Genomic DNA, 22182 nt, shown 5'->3' on the forward strand with positions numbered 1-22182 from the left:
CCACACAGTTTGAAAATAACGAAGAAGAAAACGACTTTCTAAAGGATTTTGATAGTAGGGTACATGAAAGTACATTCGAGGAATTAGATGTGCCTGTTACGGAGACAGAAATACGTAAAATAGTAAAAAAGCTAAATCGAAATAAAGCTGCGGGATTAGACAATATGATAAATGAATATTTCATAGAATGTATTGATATACTTATTGAGCCATTGTTATTTTTGTTTAACAAAATACTAGACGTTGGTGAATTTCCGCGCCAATGGTCAGAGGGACTAATTATACCAATTCTTAAAAAACAACCGTCTAATAACACAGATAATTATAGAGGAATAACACTTTTAAGCTGCCTCGGTAAAATATTTACTGGAATATTGAATGAGAGAATCAAATCATGGAGTAAAAGCAACGACAAATTATCCGACGCCCAGTTCGGCTTTAAGTCGGGCCATAGCACAACAGACGCTGTCTTCGTTTTATCAACCCTTATAAAAAAGTATACTTCACAAAATAAAAATGTATACGCAGCCTTTGTGGACTACCAAAAGTGTTTCGACACGATATATAGAAATGGCCTCTGGTATAAACTGATAAAAGAAGGATTTGATGGGAAAATACTTAAATTGTTAAGATCTATGTAAAGCGATGTAAGATCGTGTGTAAAGCACGTAAATAATATATCGGACTTCTTTAAAATTGATCTCGGATTATTTCAAGGGGAGCTATCTTCGCCACTATTATTTTGCTACTTCGTGAATGATCTTGAAATATGCTTACAAGAAAATATCGATTGTGGAATTACATTAGACCAATTATCAATTTATTTAATTCTCTTCGCGGACGACAGTGTATTGCTGAGCGAAACCCCAGAAGGACTACAAGCTAACTTAAACCAATTAGAGGTGTATTGTAAAAGGTGGGGCTTAACAGTTAACGTCGAGAAGACAAAAATTATGGTATTTCGAAAGGGCGGTCCGTTATCAAGAAACCTGTCATGGACATATAACGGACAAAACATTGATATTGTTGACAGCTTTAACTATCTGGGCTTTGTACTTAGTAGTGGTGGTTCATTTCGCAAAGGAATAGAGGCATTAGCAGATAAAGCTCTTAAATCGATGTTTTCATTAAGAAGCATTACCAGGGACATGCAGATTCCTCTACATATCAATTTTAATCTGTTTGATGCATATGTAACGTCTATAATGTCATATTGCTCTGAACTTTGGGGGTTTTCTCAAGCAGACAAACTGGAACGGCTTCACAGAAAATATTTGAAGTGGACATTGAATGTTAAAATGAGTACAAACAGTTATGCACTATATGGCGAGACTGGTCGTTTTCCATTAATCTTGGATAGAAAAGTAAAAATAATAAAATATTGGTTCAAGTTGTTAAACTGTCATAATACAAATTGTATTTTATATTCTGTTTATAATGATCTTTTTGAATCACATGAAATAGAAAATAATTGGCTATCAAATGTCAAGTTTATGTTACAACAGACAGGGTTCAATGATGTATGGACTTTTCGTACATCGGTTACAAATATAGGATGTTTTATCACACAGTTTAAAATGAGGCTTAGAAACATTTATATAGGTCAATGGAGAGAAGCAGTAAACACTTCAACGTCATTGTTGTTATACAAGGAAATAAAACAAACGCTTGAGATGTCCGAATACCTACATACAATTGACAATAGTAAATCCAGAAATGCTTTGGCCAAACTTAGACTTTCATCCCACTGTTTGGCCATAGAGCGAGGTAGACACAGGAACCAGATAAGAAGTAAACGAAAATGTGTTTTATTTGATACGAACGATATAGAGGACGAATATCACTTTGTGTGTATATGTGACTCATACAAAGAATTGCGAAAATCATACATTCCTGCCTATTACAGAAATCGACCAAATATGTTCAAGTTTGTTGAGCTTTTAAAAAGTAGCAATCGTAAACTATTGTATAGGCTATCAACTTTTATTATAAAAGCACTTAAAATAAGAAATGACCTGATTAATGTTGATGTTTAAAGTGTATGATATGTGCCTTCTATGTAAACTTAGATATTTTGCCATTTTCATGTGCATGCCATTGTAATATATTTTCATGTATGGACGATAAGCTGTATATGCTTAAGTAAAAATAAATATTCTGTTCTGTTCTGTTCTGTTCTGTTCTGTTCTGTCTTAAATTTTGATCCTTTATTGTAGCTGTACGCGTTTGATTGCATTTGGCATCATGTATTTGACGTAATACTCCGGTCAAAAATATTTTCAAAAACTAAGAAGCTAATCTATAGCGGATGTGAAAAACAAACTGTCAAACTACACATAATAAAAAACACTTAAACAAGGTGTCTTGTTCAACGGGTTACAAAATGTTGATATTTCAAAACGTTTTGGATTATGGTGCGGGTAAACACATTTCTAAACTACTAAGTGCTCTGTCTATCGCGTTTTCGCCGGTACTGTTCATCCTGGGCTTATTGATTAGACCCATGTAACACGAAAAATAAATACTTTCAGTTCATTTATTATTAGTTTTCTCTACCAGTGAACTTTGAATAGTGCCTCAGTGCTGGAGCCGCGGTATGTGTACGAATGAACTGCCACATACTAGTATAGACTGTATGCTATCACAAGCGTCCAAAGCTTCTTTTATTAGACAATAAACATTTTAAAACCGTCTGGCCTATATATATGTCGTTTTTTTAATCATTGTGCAAACTAACAACCGATTTTATCAAAATTTGATATATATTTTGATACACAACGAGTAATTGTGTGTGTGTTGGAAATGATTTCTTATTTTTATGTGGTGTTAGAAAATTATTGAAATATTTTGTTTGCCTACATTTCAAAGTTTATTTCCCCATCATTTATAATCTAATCATGATTGAAATGTAAGTTTAATGTATTGGTCGGCGAAACTCAAACAGAAACTGTACGTAAGAACTCATTTATTATCTGCTAAAACTGCCATTCCTTATTCAACGAGTTTTTCGCTGTTTCGAAGTTCGAAATTTAAACAGAAGAGTGAATTCGGGGTAGGGTGCAGGCTGAACTTTGGAAACATAAACGTGGAAGTAATGTTCAGTTTGTTTGTTTGATTTGGGTTTAACGCCGTTTTTCAGCAGTATTTCAGTCATGTAACGGCGGGCAGTTAACCTAACCAGTGTTCCTGGATTCTGTACCAGTACAAACCTGTTATCCGCAAGTAACTGCCAACTTCCCTACATGAATCAGAGGTGAAGGACAAATGATATCAGACACAATGTCGTTTATTAAATAGTCGCGGAGAACATACGCCCCCACTCCCCCCGAGTATTGAACTCGCGACCCCGAGATTTGTAGACCAACGCTGTTACCTATTGAGCTAAGCGGGTGGGATAGTAATAATTCAGGTGGTACCGTATAAACATACATATTTTTATGTCATCAACATAATATCAATTTGTTACTTGTTCGTCTTTGTCACATTTTTATTATCATGTTAATTGTGAACATCAACGTCAAAAAAACGTATGCTTGGCATAACGTTCTGGCATATGCTTTGGGCCACTTTCATCAGCAGCATAGATCTTACTTTTCGTTCCGGCGGAAAACACTTCCATCCATATGTTTACCATTTTGAAAAATGTTACGCTGATGATATTAGACATGTCGGATGTGTAACGTCTTTCCACGTACATTTCAATTATCATAATTTTTTCTTTTTCCAAATACTGTCGTCGTATGGAACATGCTCTGATTTGAAATAGTTCTGCCCGCGCTTCGATATTTTGTCACAGGGTGAGAAAAATGTGCAGTCAGTCTGGGGGCTCGAACCCGGGACCCCTCGCTTACAGGGCGAGTGCTCTACCGACTGAGCTAACCGGCTGCCTGACACATCTTTTCCCCTAACGTGACTAAGTCCGTACCGTGACATACACCCCCACAAATTGGAAATTCGTCCTCGAATTCCGGAGGTACATAATATTACAAGCGTCGTAAGACTGACCAAGCAAGCATGCCACGGTCCCATGTTGGACGCCAAATGTCACAGGGTGAGAAAATGTGCGGTCAGTCCGGGGCTCGAACCCGGGACCCCTCGCTTACAGGGCGAGTGCTCTACCGACTGAGCTAACCGGCTGCCTGACACATCTTCTCCCCTAACGTGACCAAGTCCGTACCGTGACAATTTCAAGCAGGCAGTAAACCAACAAACATGTAGTTCGTTGTACAGTCCATAAAATAAACAAACGTGTTTGTAAACATGGACGGATCCGAACAGAAGGGGGAGAAGCATTTTATAGAAATATTCCGACGGCTAAACACGAGACATATCTGTAGCCCGGACCAACCTATAAACTGGGCAAGTCTATTTTATAAGTACATCAACACAGCTGACCCATTTAAACGGGCTGTAACAAAGTGTATTATTAACCTAATTTTACAGGATGGAAAAATATGAAATAACTAACATGCAAGTAAAATGCTTTAAGACAGCAAATGAAAAGTTCATACATGTGTTATACAATTGTAGGGTAGAAAACATACCATAGTTATACAAACTTCACCGTCTATATTCAGTGAAGATGCAAATCCAATTCAGAACTAAGGACATATAAACTGTTTCGTACAATATATATCATACAAATTAAATACGTTAGATAATTATGCATTTCACTCAAGACAGTATAAACAAGGGTTCAATGTGCCAAAAATTTCGTTTTCACGCAATTTTATAGGTATACAGTATCAGATAAAACTACATTAGACAAGTTCAATTATCAACGTAATTGAATATCTACGGCGCGAAATTTCACGTAGTCGACGTCACGGCGGAAATGACGTCATTAAATGTGCAAAATAACAACTATTTACATTTCATCAAATCTTCTTTTTAGCAATAAAATACTGAAATAAACGTTCTACATCGAGCGAGTTTAAGAATTAAACAAGAAATTATATAACACATAAAAATTCTCAGTATCGGTTATATAGTTACACAGGGATGTCTTGAGTCTATAAAACTTGTTACAGCGTTAAATTCTATTATCAGCACAACAATTAAAGGGAGGTAATTCCAGGAACCCAAAAATAGAAAAATCAACATAGTATGAATCTTAATCTACAATTTTATTAATTATGAATGGCAATTTTTTGTCCATGGCTGCTAAGATAGTAAGTAACAACTGACAACAAACAACAGTGAGGTGCCAAATTCACATACAACGGGCAGCCTCCAAAGACACCATATAAAACAACGTTTATCACCTCAGTCTGGTGATCAGCTAAACACCAAATAAAAAGTTTATCACCTAAAAACAAGAACAGTCTGGTGATCAGATACTGCTGCTTGTTAAATTTTGAAATAACACTTATCACCAAGTGTTAGAGACAGTCTGGTGTACAGATACTGCCTACTTAATACCAAAATGTAATAGATGTGTCTCTGAATTTACCGCGCCCGTCTTCTGCCAATGGACCTAAAGTCCACCGCCAAAAATAAAAAGCGGAAGGGCAGCGGTAATTTACATAGGCAGCCATGGACCAACTTCAGTGGCATCTGGAAAGCAATTAGCATTGTCGTCGTGACAAAACTTATATAAAGCCCCTTGTAAGGTATTAAGAAATATGTCATTTCCCAAACTAGACAAGTGCACCTTATCTGTGCAGAATAATGCAGATGCTTCTTCCATTATTTCTGGATATTTTATAACAGCCCCACCTTGCTTTATAACCTTTGTTGAAATTGAATTATTAATGCACTTCCGGGCTTTATCCAAAGAAGCATGGCTAAGTTCATACCGCCACTGTATCCGTGGTAAAATTTGTGAGAAAATAATTAAAGTATATGGATATGTTTGAAAAAGTTGACTCATTAGAGACCTTAAAAAATACATAGTTTGTCCTAATGGAGTACAGCCAAGGTTATTGCCCCCACAATGAATGAGTATATCTGGTTCAGTTTTTTGTATAGACTTTTGAATAACTGAGAACGTATCTTCGACTCTCAGCGAGGATACACCCTTCCAATGTAAATAAATTTTGTACCTTTCCAAGTCAAGGTGATAGCCGACACTTTTTGTGGCATGTTCTGCCGCATGCTTAACTATTGAAGAACCAACAATTAACACTTGTAATGGCCCTGAAAAATTGAAACCTTATTTAAGCGCAGTGTGAATAAATACTGAATTAATGAATGCGAATATAGCCAAGATAGGCTGAACTTTCCCATCTGCCCATACTTTTTATTTTCTCTTCTGAGTGACCATGCAAATACAAGTCGGTTGCAGCTCCTATGCGAAAAGAATGAGATTTGTAAAATTTAACATTGTATTTACTAAATTCTAGCATTTTCGCATATCCGAGTTAAACTGATAAGTAGTGAGACTTGTTCCATCAAAATGGCAAAGAAATGGACTATACAAATTTGGCCGAACCGTAAGATACTGTATAAGAACAGAGTGGAAAGTTGTTCCACTTCCAGACTGGGGGATGACCAGTAAGGTACCTTGACCCAAATGGTCTGTTTTTGAATGTCGTATCCTTACAGACACTTGATTATCACTAATGATAATGTCCGACAGTTAAAGAACGTTCTTTGTTTCTTGAGAATTTGACGGAACAAGCTCACTGATGCGCAACAATGCAAAATATGCTAAAGAAAATGCTGTTTGAAAAAGAATTGCTTCATATCTTGAAGCACAAACAAACTGAAGATTTTTACACGATATAAGTAACATTGAGTAAGAAATTGGAAATCGAACATCTGTCACTCTGTTGACCTTCATATAGCCCTTTAATACTTTTCTCACTAGAAAATGCTGAGTATTATCAACTACATCATTGAGCTTTGTTTGAACTCTTATAGCTGATATGTAACTATTAACTGTTTTAAAGGAGTAACCTCTCACGGACAAGTATGCAATAAATTCTAAAATGTGAATAATTGAAGGTGGCCATTCACTGCTCTTGTTACACTCATCTGTGAAATGCTTAAAGAGTGAAAGCCCGTTATTGTATGTTCTATGTGTGTTATCCGAAATGGATTCCATAGCTAGTTTGTCAATTTCTGATTGAAAATTTCTAGAAATGAAACTGGGATTTCTTCCGGTTCCAATGATGCTCCAACCGGTAGAAGTCTGGCAAGACGATCCCACTGTAAACGAGAAATGGCATCTGTGATTTCATTACGGGTGGACGAAATATGGAGAGCTTTAAACTGAATACCATACTTAAGGGTGAAAAGAACTAACTGACGTATTAAGTTCATAACCCTGTCATTTTTTGACGATCGTGTATTTATAATATGCACTAATGAATTGTTATCAGTTCTAAACAGAATTTTCTTTTTGTTCAAGAGATGACCCCAAACAGACAGAGCAAGCATGATTGGTATGAGCTCTAAGTAAGTTATGTCTTTTAAGACCTCACACGGCAGATCGGACGGCCATTGCAAAAAGCACCACCTTCCTTGAAAGTAAGCTCCACACCCATAGTCACTATTGCCGCAAGCATCTGTGAATAGTTCGAGATCAACAGAACTGGTCCAGTGAAGGTCACTAAAGTAACAGATACCATTGAAATCCTTTAAAAATAGTTCCCATACTTCCATATCATATCGCATTCCAGCAGATACCCTAATGAAATGATGAGGTTTACTTGCCTGAGACATAGCGTTGTAAAAACGCCTGTTAAAAGCTCTACCTGCAGGAATGGCCTTACAAATAAAATTTAGAGACCCTACCAATGACTGTAATTGCTTAAGAGTAATTTTCTTTTTATGTTGGAGTGTTACAAGTAGTTGTAATAATGTGACAATCTTTTCCTGTGGAATTCTAAGAGGACCATTTTCTGAATCTATTTCTAAGCCCAGATATATTATTGTAGTCACTGGGCCTTCAGTTTTGTCCTCATTTAAAGGCACTCTAATATCATTGCAAATGAAATCAAAGGAGTTAACCAAGCACGACAGATCCGAATATGTCTTTGCGGCAAATAAAAAATCATCCAAGTAATGGTCAATATTACTTGATTTTCAATAATTAGATAAAATCCAATGTAGGCCAGTCGAGAATTTCTCGAAAGTTGCACAGCTTAGAGAACATCTTTGCGGCATGGTTTTTTGAATGAAGATTTCAGACGTTGAATTATTGTAAATGCCCAAAAGAGGAAAGTCCGATGGGTGCACGAGAAGTAAATCAAACGCTGACTTTATGTCCTTTTTCATGAGTAGTGCCCCTTTACCTAATCTCTGCACCATTTTGACAACATTGTCGAATTTCAAATACTGGACTGAAGTTAATTCTGGATCAATAAATTCATTTATACTAAGTGTTGGAGGGTATGACAGGTGTGTGATAAGTCGCCAACCTCCTGACTTTTTTGGTAAATTTGATTCTCAAATTGGAAAAAGGTGGGTCAGAGAATGGACCAAAAATATGTTCAAAACTCAATTCCCGATAAAGTTTATCATGAAATATTTCTTGGTACATGAAGGCAGACTGTAGATTTTTAACATAAAGAGGAATTCGAGGGCCCCTATATTCTAATTTAAAACCATTCTGAAAACCTTCTAAAAGGTATGTCACTATATCTAAATCAGGGTAATCCTCTAACCAAAACTTTAACCTATCAGTTTTTATAGGCGTTGAAGCGAGGTCCCATAGGCCTTGGCGCACTCTGCTGTGCTGAGCGGTATGGTCGATTCGGCCTGAAAGAACCTACATTGTGAAAAGCAGTGTTATAGTTATCAGAAAGCCTGCACCTACAAACTGGGTGATTTTGTGCACATTTTAAACATTTGTGCTTGTAAGTACAAAGGGGCCTTTGACACAGACCCTTAAAATTAAAATCATAACAAGGGCGTGCTTCGACAGGCGCTATACTATTTGTGGTAGTGCTAAGAAACCACAATTCTGTGTCGACTACATCCCAACTACTTGTAGGATCCACGTTTTTTCTCATACGGAACTGATTGTCGTAATACACCCAGTTTGCATTACGAGCTGCACGCCTTCTGATAATAGACATATATTTCAATAAACATTGGATAGATTCAGGGTGTTTCATTACGTAAATCGAAATAAAGATCAGGAAAGCACCTGACCATTTTTTAATATTCGTGATATTTTTTTGTTTACAATTCTGGCTTACAATTTTGCCATCTTGAACAACTAAAAAGGACGAGTTTACACTATCTTTGTTCTCTGACAACTGAGAGCTTACTTCGATAAACTCATTATTCCAAATTTTTGCTTTTATCATTGGGGGAACATGAATATGGATAGTGTTAATCGTTAGAGGAACCAGAAGTTGTGGGTTTATGTGCTCGATGGCTGGTTCGAATGGCTGAGCAGTTGAATTATTTATTGCTGGATTGAATATTTGATCAGTACTGTTATCATAAATAGACTGAAAACTTGTACCTTGAACCGGCTGCCTGCGTGGTAAAGGCCCTGGAATTTCTCGTTGAGGTACCTCTTCAGCTGGCTTCACTTGGTGAACAGGTGGAGCCGCAGTTACTAGTTGTGGAGCTGCTTGAGGTGGTGATGGTTCATTAGGTTTAGGTGCCGGCATGAAGAGAGATAAGCCGTAAGGTGGAGCCGCACAGGCAGATACTGCTTGAGGTGGTAATGCCTCGTGAGGTTGAGGCGGAGCTGTAGAAGCTACTGATACTGTTCGAGGTGGTAATGCCTCGTGAGGCCGAGGCGCCAGGGCTATCGGAGGTGAGCCTGAAGGTGGGCCTGCTGAGGAAGATCCAGATGATTTTGTGGCACGTCTGGTATTAACCGCACTTTTCATTGCGTTTAAGGCCACAGGATTGGTTGTGCCAATCGTCACCGACTTCTTTTTGGCTTTAGGTATCTATTAAAATTAAGGCAAAAATAGCAAAATAATAAAAATTATTATATTAATTATGTTAATTAAAAGTTAATTAATTTAATTGTTTAACAAACTATGTTAATTTAATAACCGAGTGTGTTTGTAGGTTTGAATCCCTCGAAACTGTTTTATGTACAGAACCAGGTATCCAATGGTGACTGTACTAAGTGTCAGATGCAACCATCAGAGAAAATGTCCAGACAGTGAATACTTCATTCAAAAATATCGGGTTTACATTGACAAAATTGCATCATCGACTTTGCATGTGGTCTCAAATATTTTAAGATTTATGTACGCATAATCAATTGTATAAATGTATTTACTTGACGGCATCGATAAAATTTAATTAGACATGTAACATATGGTGAATTAAAAGAAAAAATATAGAAAAATGCTTCTCTGCAGTTGAAAACGACTTTATCTCGGCTGTTTTTCCAAAAAGAGGCAAAGCTTTGGTATAAACGCCGCATGAACGTACTCAATCCGATTAAAGACTAAAGGCGTGTAACACGTACCCGGTCCACACAAAAAATGCTGCTGTGTGCAGATAAAGGGGTTTGTCCCTTTATATGGTACAAACCGTATTATTAGATACAGTTTATCTTAAAATACATTTATTTTACTTGTATCGCTTTAAAGTGAAAGTGTATATTTTGCTTCATAGAATAAATCGTTATTCATCGGGTTTGAGTAACGTCAATACAATACAGGTGGTGTAGATAAGAAGTTCCTCAAGACTTTATTTAATGCAGCCACGTAATAGACTAACTAACCTGTGTGAAAATATAAGACAACTTCTGCACATGAAAAATAATACATTCACGGCACGGTTTCCGAACCAGCAGATGTATAGGAAATTTAAGTGATAGGCCTAAACACTCTGGTTCCCACGCAGATACAAAATGTATATTGTGTACTTTATTTAAAGTTGATGGATTCGTTTTTAAGGCACCTAGACCCTATATTTGTAATATCAAAATGTAATGATTTGTTATACACGAGCAAAGTAATTGTAACTTCATTTTTATTTTTTCTAAAAGCCGTTCACGTAACCCTCTTTTCTTAGTCCTTTGTATTACCAGCAAAACTATACAATAACAGGCGATGCTAAAGTTTGTATTATCTGAGGATGGAAATTGTATTGCAGCTACCAAAGCTAGTACAATTATTCACTTTGTCTTCAATGTTGTTATTTTTTCTGGTCCTTTGGGATCATGGAGTCCATTCAACATATGTATAATAGAGTTCCGCTTAAGCGAGCGATAGGGGGCGTGAGAGGTGTTGCACATTTCATTACCTCTCATGAACAGACTCAGTCAAGCAGAGTCTGCTGTTATTTTTCTTGGTTGCATTCTTTACTTACAAAGGATTTTTTACAGAGTTTATTAACTATCACAACAGCGATCTTTAAGTGCCATGTGGCGGCTGTAAAATGTCTCCCCGTACTTGGATTCAGTGATGTTTTATTTTCTGGTCCTTTGGGATCATGGAATCCATTCAACATAATTTTTATTATGTGTAATAGAGTACCGCTTAAGCCAGTGGCTAGAGGACGTGAGAGGTGTTGCACATTTCATTACCTCTCATGAACAGACTCAATCAAACCGAGTCTGCTATTATTCTTCTTGGTTGCATTCTTTGCTTTCAAAGGATCTATTGTGCTTGTGACTTACAGACATTTTCCAGTCTCCTGGTTTCTGTGACAGTGACCTTTAACCCGTTGGCCTAAAAAAACAGTAGAGTCCTCCTCACATTTTGCTTAGTTCTGACTTATAGTTCGGAAACGAAAATGAAAGCATAAGAAATATGAAATTGTAATACCTAAGGTCTGTTATCAGGAGTCTTAAATAATTTTAATCTTTGGGAATTCAATTCAAATAAAAACAGTGTCACAGAAGAATATTTATATAATACTGTGTATAATGTTAATGGTAAGTTATTTCAAAGTGCTTTTTTTTTAACTCTGAGTACTAGTGATTCTTTTTGAAATATCCATGCCTGAACTTTTCTGTAATGGGCAACACGCCCTTGTTCAATATAATAAATCCAATGTTTTTCTCTGGGTCTATTTTGATTTATTACAATCGATTGAAAGTGTTAAGAAAGTCAGTTGTGTCATTTATCATGTATTTTTATACTTACAGCATGTTAAACAACAATAAACTGTAAACTGTTAAATATAATATAAATTGTATTGTTTTCTCTATGTTTGGTTGTATATTTCCAAAAGTTGCCCATAAAATCTAATTAATCGACCTTAGAGTACACAAGCAGACTGCGAAACCCTTATCATATTACTCTTATTTACCAAAAATAAACAAATGCCAGACCAAAGGTTACCAAGAGTAAACAATGAAAATCTACATATGTTTAGCCTACATTGCTACCTTGTAAAATGTTCTTGAGTGGTTATTTAAAAAGAAATCCAGTTTTTTACTCTTAATGCTTTGTTTACGGCTGAAATTTACCTAGTTGATGGATTTTCATTTAGAGACACTGGACGTTATTCGTTACCGAAGATCGGTAGTTTTCGTAGAAAGACTTTTGCCTTTAAGGGAGTAAGACTGTCGAATGATCATTCCCAGTCTTAAGAAAATATAGAATGCCCTAGTAAATTCAAGGGTGCAATAAAACCCATCTTATGACCAGACAGAATCCTTTTTATTTCGTCTTTTTTCTATTTTTAGAATCAGTCAAAGATTTGTGGTAGTGCCAATGTAGCTTAATTGCTTAGTTAACGCCTGTGATATCAAAAGGGTAATTATTCTGTCATTCTTAATTGAAATTGTGTTATTTTATGTGTATAAAGCTAATCTGTGATGCATTATATGCTTAATTAAGTAACTATTATGATATGTTTGTTATTCGATGAATTCATAAAAAATATTGATCTCTCACTATACATGACCTTTTGTATCAGGCATCCAATATCAGGGACCACGAAATATACTCCTCTTGTTGTATTATCCCTGGTATTGGTGTGCACTACATGTCTCAATTTTTGTCATTGTATTTGTTATTTGTTTTAGCACATGCATATTATTGATAATGCTTTGTTTCATGTACCGTTCATCTTACCGAAATATATCTATCTGTTAAACAATTCTCATATAGACCAAGAAACAACAAAACATAGAAAATAAAAAGAATTTTAGGATAAGTACGTTTTATTGTTAATAAAATGCATATTTATAATTCCAGTGCAATTTAATAAAACCATGACATATTTTCCAATGTAGAATGATCAAGGATTCTTATTTGTGTTAAATGTTTTGAGGTTTTTCTACTGCGACCCTGTGTAAAACCTTATAAATCTAGAACGTTATCCATGGCATTCTGATTTTCAATAACACGTTTATTCCGGCCTAGAAAACCAGCTATTGAAATATATAAACCTTAAGAGGCTATATTCCTAAATGAATGTCGTTTCCTTTTTCTGTTACTGCTCGGTGATATACCAGTATATGTACGTCACAGATCCTTCTGCCTTTGGCCTCAGACTAACTCTTTTGTAGTAATAGTTGTTTTACTTTTAATATTTAGTTTAGTATACTCACACACCTTGTAATATTTAAGTGTGTATGAGTATTAAATGTCAAAACAAAGTATATAATTTTAACACTAGACGCTTGACATTTTTCTAACTGTTGGCCATTCAGGAAATCAATCAATGGTAAACGTTTGAGATAAACTGTGCAAACTTAATGAACATGGACAATAACAGCCATGCAAATTTAATACTTTTGTAACAATAATTTCATTCGTTTTAACACAATATTTCACTTTCATAGATAAAGCTAATGTATTTAGCGATAGAACGATATTCGTGTATAAATATCAAGAGTTTGAGTTGATTACCTTGTAAGCAAACGAATAATTATATGTACTGTAATCTACCTTAGGTTACGTTATTTCATAGTGTGTTCAAAGCTGTCTTTACACGAGCATATTGAAAATTGTACAAACAATGTATCTCAGTGTAAAGTTAAAGTTTGGAAATCCAGAGAATTTTTATAATATACTTTCAGAAATTGTTTTAATCTTTCCAGAGTTTATATTAATGTAAATCGTCTTTGGCATTAAAACATGTACTTTCATAATGAACATTTGAATATATACAATTTAGTCAGTGCATTATGCATTCTTTCAAGGTCTATGTTGCCTTGCCGACAGATATATTTAGTTCCTGTTTGCCTTTCTTTTTCTTCTTTCTTCCAGTTTGGGGATGCGTTAAGCTGTACTGCTTTGATTTATCATTTGTGTTTTTAACTATGAGAGTTGATTCATTATTTTTAAATCCTGGATCAGAAGTTTCCATGGTATTTTGACATTTACTACTGCCAACCGTTGTAGAAGTGTTTGGATGCAATACTCTTGTATTTCGGTCATCCTCCATTGATCTAGTAGCAATCGAAGATTTTCTCTTAGAAGCCTTTGCGTTTGTTGGAATGTTATTCGAATTTGATTCATTACAATGATTCGATTTTGTATCAAAATTTGCACCCATCTTCTCCTGTGTATCTCTCTCTGTCACAGTTGTAATATTTGTTTCCGTATCGCGTTTATTTTCTTCATCATGTAAACTAGTAAGATCTGTTCTGTTTGCATTTTTAGTATCAGAGAGTATTTCTACAGAAATTAGCTTTGAATTGTTCGATTCTTTTTGATCGCTGCATGTTCCCGGCTCGGTATACCTGTCATTATGATAGCTATCAGAAACCAATAATGCTGCACCTTCAAGTTTTGTTTCAGAGCTTTTAGTTTCTTTAACTGATTCTTGGAGTCCTGTCTCTGTTTTAGTTGCTCTTGTTATTTCTTGTTGTTCCGAAGTTAGTGCTCGCTCATCACATAAATTCTGTTAGTTCGCGGATTTCAAGGAAATCCCTTTTACAAAAATTTTCCGCCTTCTTTGAATAAAATGGGGGCCATACAATTTCAATTACGCCCGGACTGAGGTAGGTTTTAAAGTGATATTTTCGTACTTTTCTCCATTTCTGTTGCAGATGTTTAGTCCAAATAGCGGGGGGTCTTAAAAACCATAGCCAAACAATTCAATACCCTTATTTAAAACTTTCAATTCACACGTGGGCTTCTTCTTACGGGAAAGAGCTTATGATATTTTCTTTTAAATCCTGAAGAAAGCAAATTTTTTAAAAAATAGATGTACTTGTTCTTTACAAAAAGTTATTTCCAATACATTCCACTTTCTTTTTATACAAAAACCTATTTTAGAGACTGCTTACTATAAATGGGCTTTACAGTATTAATGTTTTTTTTTTCTGTATCTAAATGTTTTTTTGATAGATTTCATTAAAAAAACTTAAAAGGAAACTTAACGATATAACTTTAGAAATACAGTTTGGGTGCTTTAAGTGTCCATCAGGGTTTTTTTTCCTCGTTTTTAAAGGGTTTTCACCCCCTCTGATGGGGGTTCTTTCCCAAAAAGAAAATTATGGGCCAAAATAGATATTTGAGTTTTTAAATTTTAAAATTCTATTCAAAACAAAACCCCAAGTTTGTTTATTATTTTAAAATGTTCGCGACTGTAGCATCGTAAGACATTATTTCGAATTTGTTTACTCCCTTACCCCGGGTGTTTTAAGAGCAAAAAAACCCCTAATTGAAATAGTTTAAAGCACGTCCCGTGCCCTCACATGTTGTTCGTTTAAAAATTTAAATTTGGGGGGCCCTTTAAAAACGAACACATCATTTTTCTAATGGAAATTTAAATGCTGCTTGTCTATATTAATCAAGTTTCAGAATGAAATGCTCCTAATTTTTTTTTATGAAAAATACTACTTTTTAAATTTTTCATCAAACAGTGTAAAACACCCTTTTATCAAAAAAATCTCGTTTGAAAAATTTTTTAAAATTGTTTATCGCGCTGGGTTTGTTGTGGCTGAAAAATTACATATTAATTCCTCAGCCCACTTTTCAGATTTTATACATTCTTATTAATAAATGAAACAAAAATATTACAAGGCAACCAAAATAAAGAAATTTTCATTTAAATTTTAAAATTTAACGGGACTCTTTTGGGAAGGATTTTGGGCTTATATGTGGTAATATTACCTGGGTAGTTTTATTTTCATAATATTACTGCACTGCTACTAACACTTTTATTGGGCATTCTGAAATGAAAAATGTTTTCCCAAAGGGCCCCTTTACCTTTAAAATAGATTTAAAAAAATTCAACACACCAGCAAAAAACCTACATACAGTACATTTAGAGCAAATCTATCGGGGGTTTCTCAAAAAACCCACTGGCGTGCAATGACTTATCCGATCCGGGTCTTGAGGGCGAAAAAAGTATTTCCCACTTTTTCTAACATTTGATATAGTATGTCGTGTTAGAATCGAAATAAAAGTTCCCAAGGTTTTTTCATAAAATAACCCAAGTTTTCCGTCCTTATGCAAAACAATATAACACTCGGCCTACCCCTTCGGATATCTTCTTACGCATAAAACTCAAAACCGGTTATTCTACAAAAAACCCACTTTTGGGAACTTTTTTTTTCTTAAAAAAACTAGGCAAGAAAATTAGGCTGATTTTCCCTATTCAAACTATGGGACCCCAGGGAAATAATAATTATTTTACTTTGAGGGCCCAGGTATTAGATCATACCTTTTTCTATTAGAAAAATCATAAATTATGACGAAATTTTTTATGTCCCAATTAGAAGAAAAATCGTTTTAACATGTTTTTTTTAATTCTAATCAAAACATTTTTTAAATCTATAGGGGGCTTTTTGTATACATTATTTTAATGCTTTGTTTTATTTAATGTTTTATATCTTACCCTATTAAAAAATTTGAAAGTAAAACCTCAAAACGCAACCCAAATAAAAGATTGATTTTTCACAATAGTTTTTAAGCGCCGTTATCAAACAGTATTTCAGTTCGGGAACGGCAGAAAATAAACCAACTAGTAATGTTTTTTCTGTACCATACAAAACTTTCTCCGACAAAATTTTCATTTTTATCCACACGCATCAAACTATAGAAAAAAACCCCTTAGCCCTGGGTCAAATTCTTTACCCCACAATCAAAGTTTTCTGTGTGCTCTTCTATTGAGAAAAGAGACTACTTTAAAAAAAATGAATTTTTTCAGAAATATCTTTTAAAGTTTAAATAAATATAAAAAAATTTTAAACCCAAGGAACGTCTTTTTCCTCCCACATTTTTCCCCCAGTCCCCGTTCGCCTTCTTTTTGCACGCGTTTAAAATGCCTAAAAAAAGGGGGATTAAGATACCTTTTTAAAAACTTCAAAAATAATAATATTTGTGAATTGTACTGAATTATACTGCTCCCCGTCCTTTTATAAATTATGTGAATGTAATATAAAAAAGGAATTTGAATTTGCGCTAAAAACTTTTTATATTTTTTTTATAAAACGTTTACCCACTGTAGCAGGAATTATCAAGAAATAACAAATAACGAAATTGAAATTCTCATGAAACTGAAGAAACAAGAGATACTGAGTATAAAATGTTAAAATGAAACGATCGTTTAATACATAATTTTTGTTATTGGTTGGGGTTTACCCCGTTTAAAAAGTTACAAGTGTTTTCTGAAAATAATAAGCATTTTTATTTTTTCCTAACACACCAAAATGTCTGTGTTACAAAAAAACACCCCTTTTTCTGAACAAGGCGGTTTAATTAAAATGATAAAGCGTTCGTTTCGCCCTGTATTATTCAAAAATAAATTTTAATTATATGAGTCATCAGACGTCTAAGCTTTGGTTTAATTGTTTTTCGTATCATTTTTTTTTATTATTTATATAAAAAAACCTAAATGTACGTTAAATCATGATATATTTTAATTTATATTTTCGTATTAGTAATATATCTTACTCACAAAAAAAGCGCTTAAAAAAGCGTTTGGGGCATTTTTCTGATACTGTTCCCCACCGTTAACACTTAAAAAGATCTGTCCTTCATTGTCAAAAAATTTCTAAAATACGTCACTAGTTTTGTGGGTTTTTTTTCATCCTAGGTCTGCAATATTTGCGTTGCCACCGTCATTCTAGCCCCAGCCATAGCACTTAGTTTTAAATTCAAAAAATTAAACCCAAATAACATGTTTAAAAATACCTAAAAAAATTTTTTCTTTTTGTCCTATCTACACTTTTTCCATAAGTAAAAAATTGCCCCCAAGCAGAGAAAAAAAAGATAATGAAAATTTTAAAATATTTAAATTGGAGGTATAAATTAACCAAAAGATAGTACCCCTTCATTAAAATTCAAATGTAAAAGGGATAAAAAGTAGATTTTTTCTTGAAAATATCTTCTGTGTATTTTTTTTATCTTATCAAACTTGAAAAACGTTTATTGTGATGTTAAATTTAAAATAAAAAACTCTTAAATTAATTACGAGTGAAACGGTGCAAAAATATTGAAAATTTTGATAAAAAATTTTTTTATTATAAGTCGTTATCAAAAAAAAAATTATAACATGTACCGGCAAATTTAAATTTAAGTTTTTAAACAAAAAAAATCAAAAGAAATATTTCCAATTTTTGATACATGACATTACGTTATTGTTTTTTTTTTAAAAAAATCTCTTAAAAATTTAGAAAGGTTCCCTTTTAAAATCTCTTATAAACATCTAAAAATTTTTTGAAGCCCTGGGGGGACAATTGATTTCCGTCTTCCATTCGATTTCTAACTTTTGCACTTCTCTTTCCAACTTTTTACTTCCTCTTTACTCTAACTTTCCCCCTTCTGACTTTTAACTTCCGCACTTTGACTTCCAACTCCTGACTTTCGACTTTCGACTTCAGATTCCCAAATTCCACCTTTTTACTTTCCCACTTTTTTACTTCCTTTTTTCTAACTTTACTTCCCACTCCACTTCCGCACTTTGATTCCCCTTTCCCGACTTTTATTCCGATTCCACAATTCTTACTTCCGACTTCCAAAGGGAAAGTTGGAAATCAGAAGTGGGAAATCGGAAGCAAAGTTAGAAGTCAGAAGTGTGGAAGTTAAAATCAAAGGCGGAAGTTAGAAGAGGGAATAAGAATCAAAAGTTGGGAATAAAAGGGGGAATTGGAAAAGGAAACGAAAATCAGGAAGCAAATTTCGGGGAAATTAGAAGGGAAATAAGAAGTCAAAAAGTCGGAAATAAAAAGTGTTGAAGTTGGAAAACAGAAATCAAAAATCAGAAGTTTGGGAAATTTTAATGCGGAATTAGAAGACAGAAGTGCGGAAGTTAAGGTGAAGTAGAATCAAGAAGTCGGAAATAAAAGGTGGAGTTGGAATCAAAATCGAAACAGGGAAATTGGAAATCAAAAGTGTGGAAGTTAAATAGAAAATAGGAAGTTAAAAAGTTGGAAGTGGAAGTGCAAAGTTTAATCAGAATGGGGAACACGGAAATCAAAATTTTCCCCCCAGGCTTCCTAGAAATTAGGATTAGTTCTGTGTGTGCTTATATTCAACAAACAAATGAAAAAAAACTGTCGCCCTTGTCAGTAGTTCTTATTGGGACCCTTCGTTTCTGAATATCGAATTTTTTCTTAAAACTTTTTTTTGCAATTTTTTAACATACCTGATGTCTGAAAATAAAAACCAAATAGTGCAAAATTTAAAAACCGGGTTTTACAATTAAGTTTTGGGTTGTTCATTTCCCCTAAATACTTTAAATAAAATATGCGGAAATTTTGGATTTAAGCGAAGACTTTGTATGTTTTGAAATTAGTGGTTATAAAGTTATTTTTTAAATTAAAAAAAAAATGCCGAGTGTGTGTGGACTTCTTGGGGAAAATTTGTTTCATTGAAATTGATTCTGTTTAATGATTGAAACATCAAGAAAAGAAAATTATTGATATTTTTCTTATTTTTTTGTCTTCCCCAGTTCTGAGAAGCCCATCTTTCATTTTTGCCATTTCTTCTTTCCTTTCTTTTTTGAGACGTTTTATTTTAGCACTTAACTCATCAACCATGTCATCACTTGCTTTTCTGCCTGTTTTTAAAAACTTTCAACGGAAAAATAGAAAAGAATAGGCATATCTGGTTATATCGTAAAATAAAATTTTTTATAATCAGTCATAGGGAAAACATTTTTTTTATTTTAAATTTTGTTTTAAACACCAAGTTTATCAAATACAAAATCAAAGAAAAAAATTAAACCTGTTGTCTTTCCTCCATACCAATGTGAAATTTTAATATGCTTTTTTCGTTTTAAAAAAATCTTACTTACAAAACGCACTTAACGTGCGGTAAACAGGTTTTTGTTGCACCCGAAAGAGCGCAACTATAGATTAAGGGCAATTGCATCGAAATAATTTTAAGCAAAACCCTGTTTTAACACTATTTAACACTCGGGCGGTAATCGCCGAAAATAATTTCACTCGGGTGGCCCTCGTGAAAAACATTACGCCCACGTATAAAACCCCCCCTCGTGCTAAAATATTTTTAAAAACTTCTTTTTTCTTAAATTATTTCTTAATTAAATTTACTCTGAGTCATTCGGGGCTTTTAACATTTTTTTTTCCTCCATAAAAATCGTACAATATAAACACGATATCAAAAAATAATTAATAATATATTTTATACAATTTTGTAAAATATACAAAAATTTCTTTAAAAAAAATTTTAAGAATTAATAAGCCCTTACTGCTTTCATGGCAAGGGTAAACAGGTTTTTTTCACAATACAGCATGGTATAAAATTATCTAAAAATAAAATAAATAAATAAACTTTTAAGTTGCCATTCACTTTTTTAAAAAGTAAAAATAAATCGCCTATTAATCCCAACCCGAAAAAAGTTAAAACGAAAAAGGGGAAAAACCCGAGCCCAAGTTTAATTCATTTTAACTGGTGTTTCAAAAAGCATAAAATAATTAAATATTTATGTTCTGAGGGTTTTTTTCTGTGATTCCCCCGGGGTTTTCTTGTACCTGGGGAACTTTTGACCCGAAGCAGGTCTTCTTTATCCCCACACTGCATATTGTATTGATAATTTCTTACATGTTGTTTCTTCATTTGGTTCTCCCCGTTTCCTTTCTTGCCTCCGAAGCAAAGGCTTTTAGAATGTATATTTTAGCTGAGACGTTTAATTTTCAGGTTGTCTGAAATGAGTTTCAAGGTTTTCATTTTTTTAAATTTGTATTTGCAAAAAAACTGCTCTACCTACTTCTTTCGAAAGAAAGCCAAAAGTACCCGCCCCCCTTAAATTTAGTGGGGGAGCGTTGGTCTACGGGTCGCGGGGCGTGAGTTCGTCCCCCGGGGGGGGGGTTATGTTCTCCCTGACGATTTGGGTAAAAAACCCTTGTGCTGCAATCATTCGCCTCCACCTTGATTCATGTGGGGGAAATTTTCAGTTACTTGCGGGAACAGGTTTTTACTGGGACAGAACCAGGGAAAACTGGGTTAGGTTAACGCCGCCGTTACAGATGAAATACGTTGAAAAAAACTTAACCCCCAAAAAAAACAAAAAAATACCCTAGTTTGTTAAATTACGCATCGGGGTGAAAAGAAACAAAAGTTCGAATTATATATACATTTGTTTTTTACCCTTTAAATTTTCCAATACCCTACGCCCACATTGTTTTCGTGAACCATTTTTAAACATTAAAAATTTTGGTTTTTAACCTAAACCAAAGGTTCCTAATTAGTGTGTCTTTTATAAAAAAACGTGAGTCAACTAAAAAAAAAACATAATAAAAAGTAGAAAAGGCATTTTTTAAGTAAAAAATTTTGGGTTTTTAAAAAGTTAAACAGTATGACCCTTTAATTGGGAAAGATAACAAAATTTGGAGACCCAAAAAAAAAATGGAAATTTATCAAAAATGACTAAAGTTTACCTGACATAGTATATTCTATTCAATGGCCTTTATGCATTACCGTTTTAAGTCTGAAACTTAAAATTTGAAATTCTAAAATTATTGCTTGCCATTAATTTGTAAGTCCGGTATGTACTTCCTTGAAACCTCGCAAGCTAGTATAGCTAAACAAAAGCTATGAAAATTTTCAAATAAAAATAAAGCCATTAGTCGGTAATTTTGGATTTAAAGACTTATTTTTAATTTATTGATTTTCTTTTGATAAGCAATTCAACCCAATCAAATTAAAATTTCCATGTCATTAAATATTAAATTATGATAATATAATTCAATTTAGAAGAATTTGAGATAAGAACTGAAACCGAAAGTACAAAAAAAAGTCACCCATTAAGGTTTAACAATATATTTTAATAAAAAAATAAAAAAGGGTTTTTTTTTAAACTAAAATTTCTTTTGTAAAAACTTTTTACCCCTGATATAATATTGTGTACCAATTTCGGGGGAAAAAAAAAAAAATG

At 33.9% G+C, this 22182-nt stretch overlaps 2 protein-coding genes and 1 non-coding gene across 3 annotated transcripts; all 3 read right to left on the bottom strand.

Moving 5' to 3' along the window:
- Positions 1-4064: 4064 nt before the first annotated feature.
- On the bottom strand, positions 4065-4136 carry Trnat-ugu (transfer RNA threonine (anticodon UGU)). Its single transcript has one exon. It is a non-coding gene; the product is annotated as a tRNA-Thr (tRNA).
- A 2914-nt stretch (positions 4137-7050) lies between these two features.
- LOC123558456 (uncharacterized) lies at positions 7051-7668 on the bottom strand. The gene has a single exon (XM_045350333.2). It carries the CDS (start codon positions 7666-7668, stop codon positions 7051-7053), a length of 618 nt encoding a protein of 205 aa, XP_045206268.2.
- Positions 7669-8627: 959 nt separating this feature from the next.
- LOC128557339 (proteoglycan 4-like) lies at positions 8628-19822 on the bottom strand. Its single transcript, XM_053544632.1, has 4 exons — positions 19763-19822; positions 14041-14733; positions 9137-9860; positions 8628-8716 (listed from the first exon to the last, which is right to left on the bottom strand). Exons 1-4 carry the CDS (start codon positions 19820-19822, stop codon positions 8628-8630), a joined length of 1566 nt encoding a protein of 521 aa, XP_053400607.1.
- Between the last annotated feature and the right edge of the window lie 2360 nt (positions 19823-22182).

Source organism: Mercenaria mercenaria, chromosome 5 (genome assembly GCF_021730395.1).
Source record: "Mercenaria mercenaria strain notata chromosome 5, MADL_Memer_1, whole genome shotgun sequence".
Taxonomy (NCBI): Eukaryota; Metazoa; Mollusca; class Bivalvia; order Venerida; family Veneridae; genus Mercenaria; species Mercenaria mercenaria.

Coding starts and splice junctions, on each gene's coding strand:
- LOC123558456 (XM_045350333.2), bottom strand. CDS start 7,668: ATGTCTCAGGCAAGTAAACCTCATCATTTCATTAGGGTATCTGCTGGA.
- LOC128557339 (XM_053544632.1), bottom strand. CDS start 19,822: ATGGTTGATGAGTTAAGTGCTAAAATAAAACGTCTCAAAAAAGAAAGG. Junction 9,861..14,040: donor TAAATATATCTGTCGGCAAG/GCAACATAGACC, acceptor TAATTTTAATAG/ATACCTAAAGCCAAAAAGAA. Junction 8,717..9,136: donor CAAAATTGTAAGCCAGAATT/GTAAACAAAAAA, acceptor TTCACAATGTAG/GTTCTTTCAGGCCGAATCGA.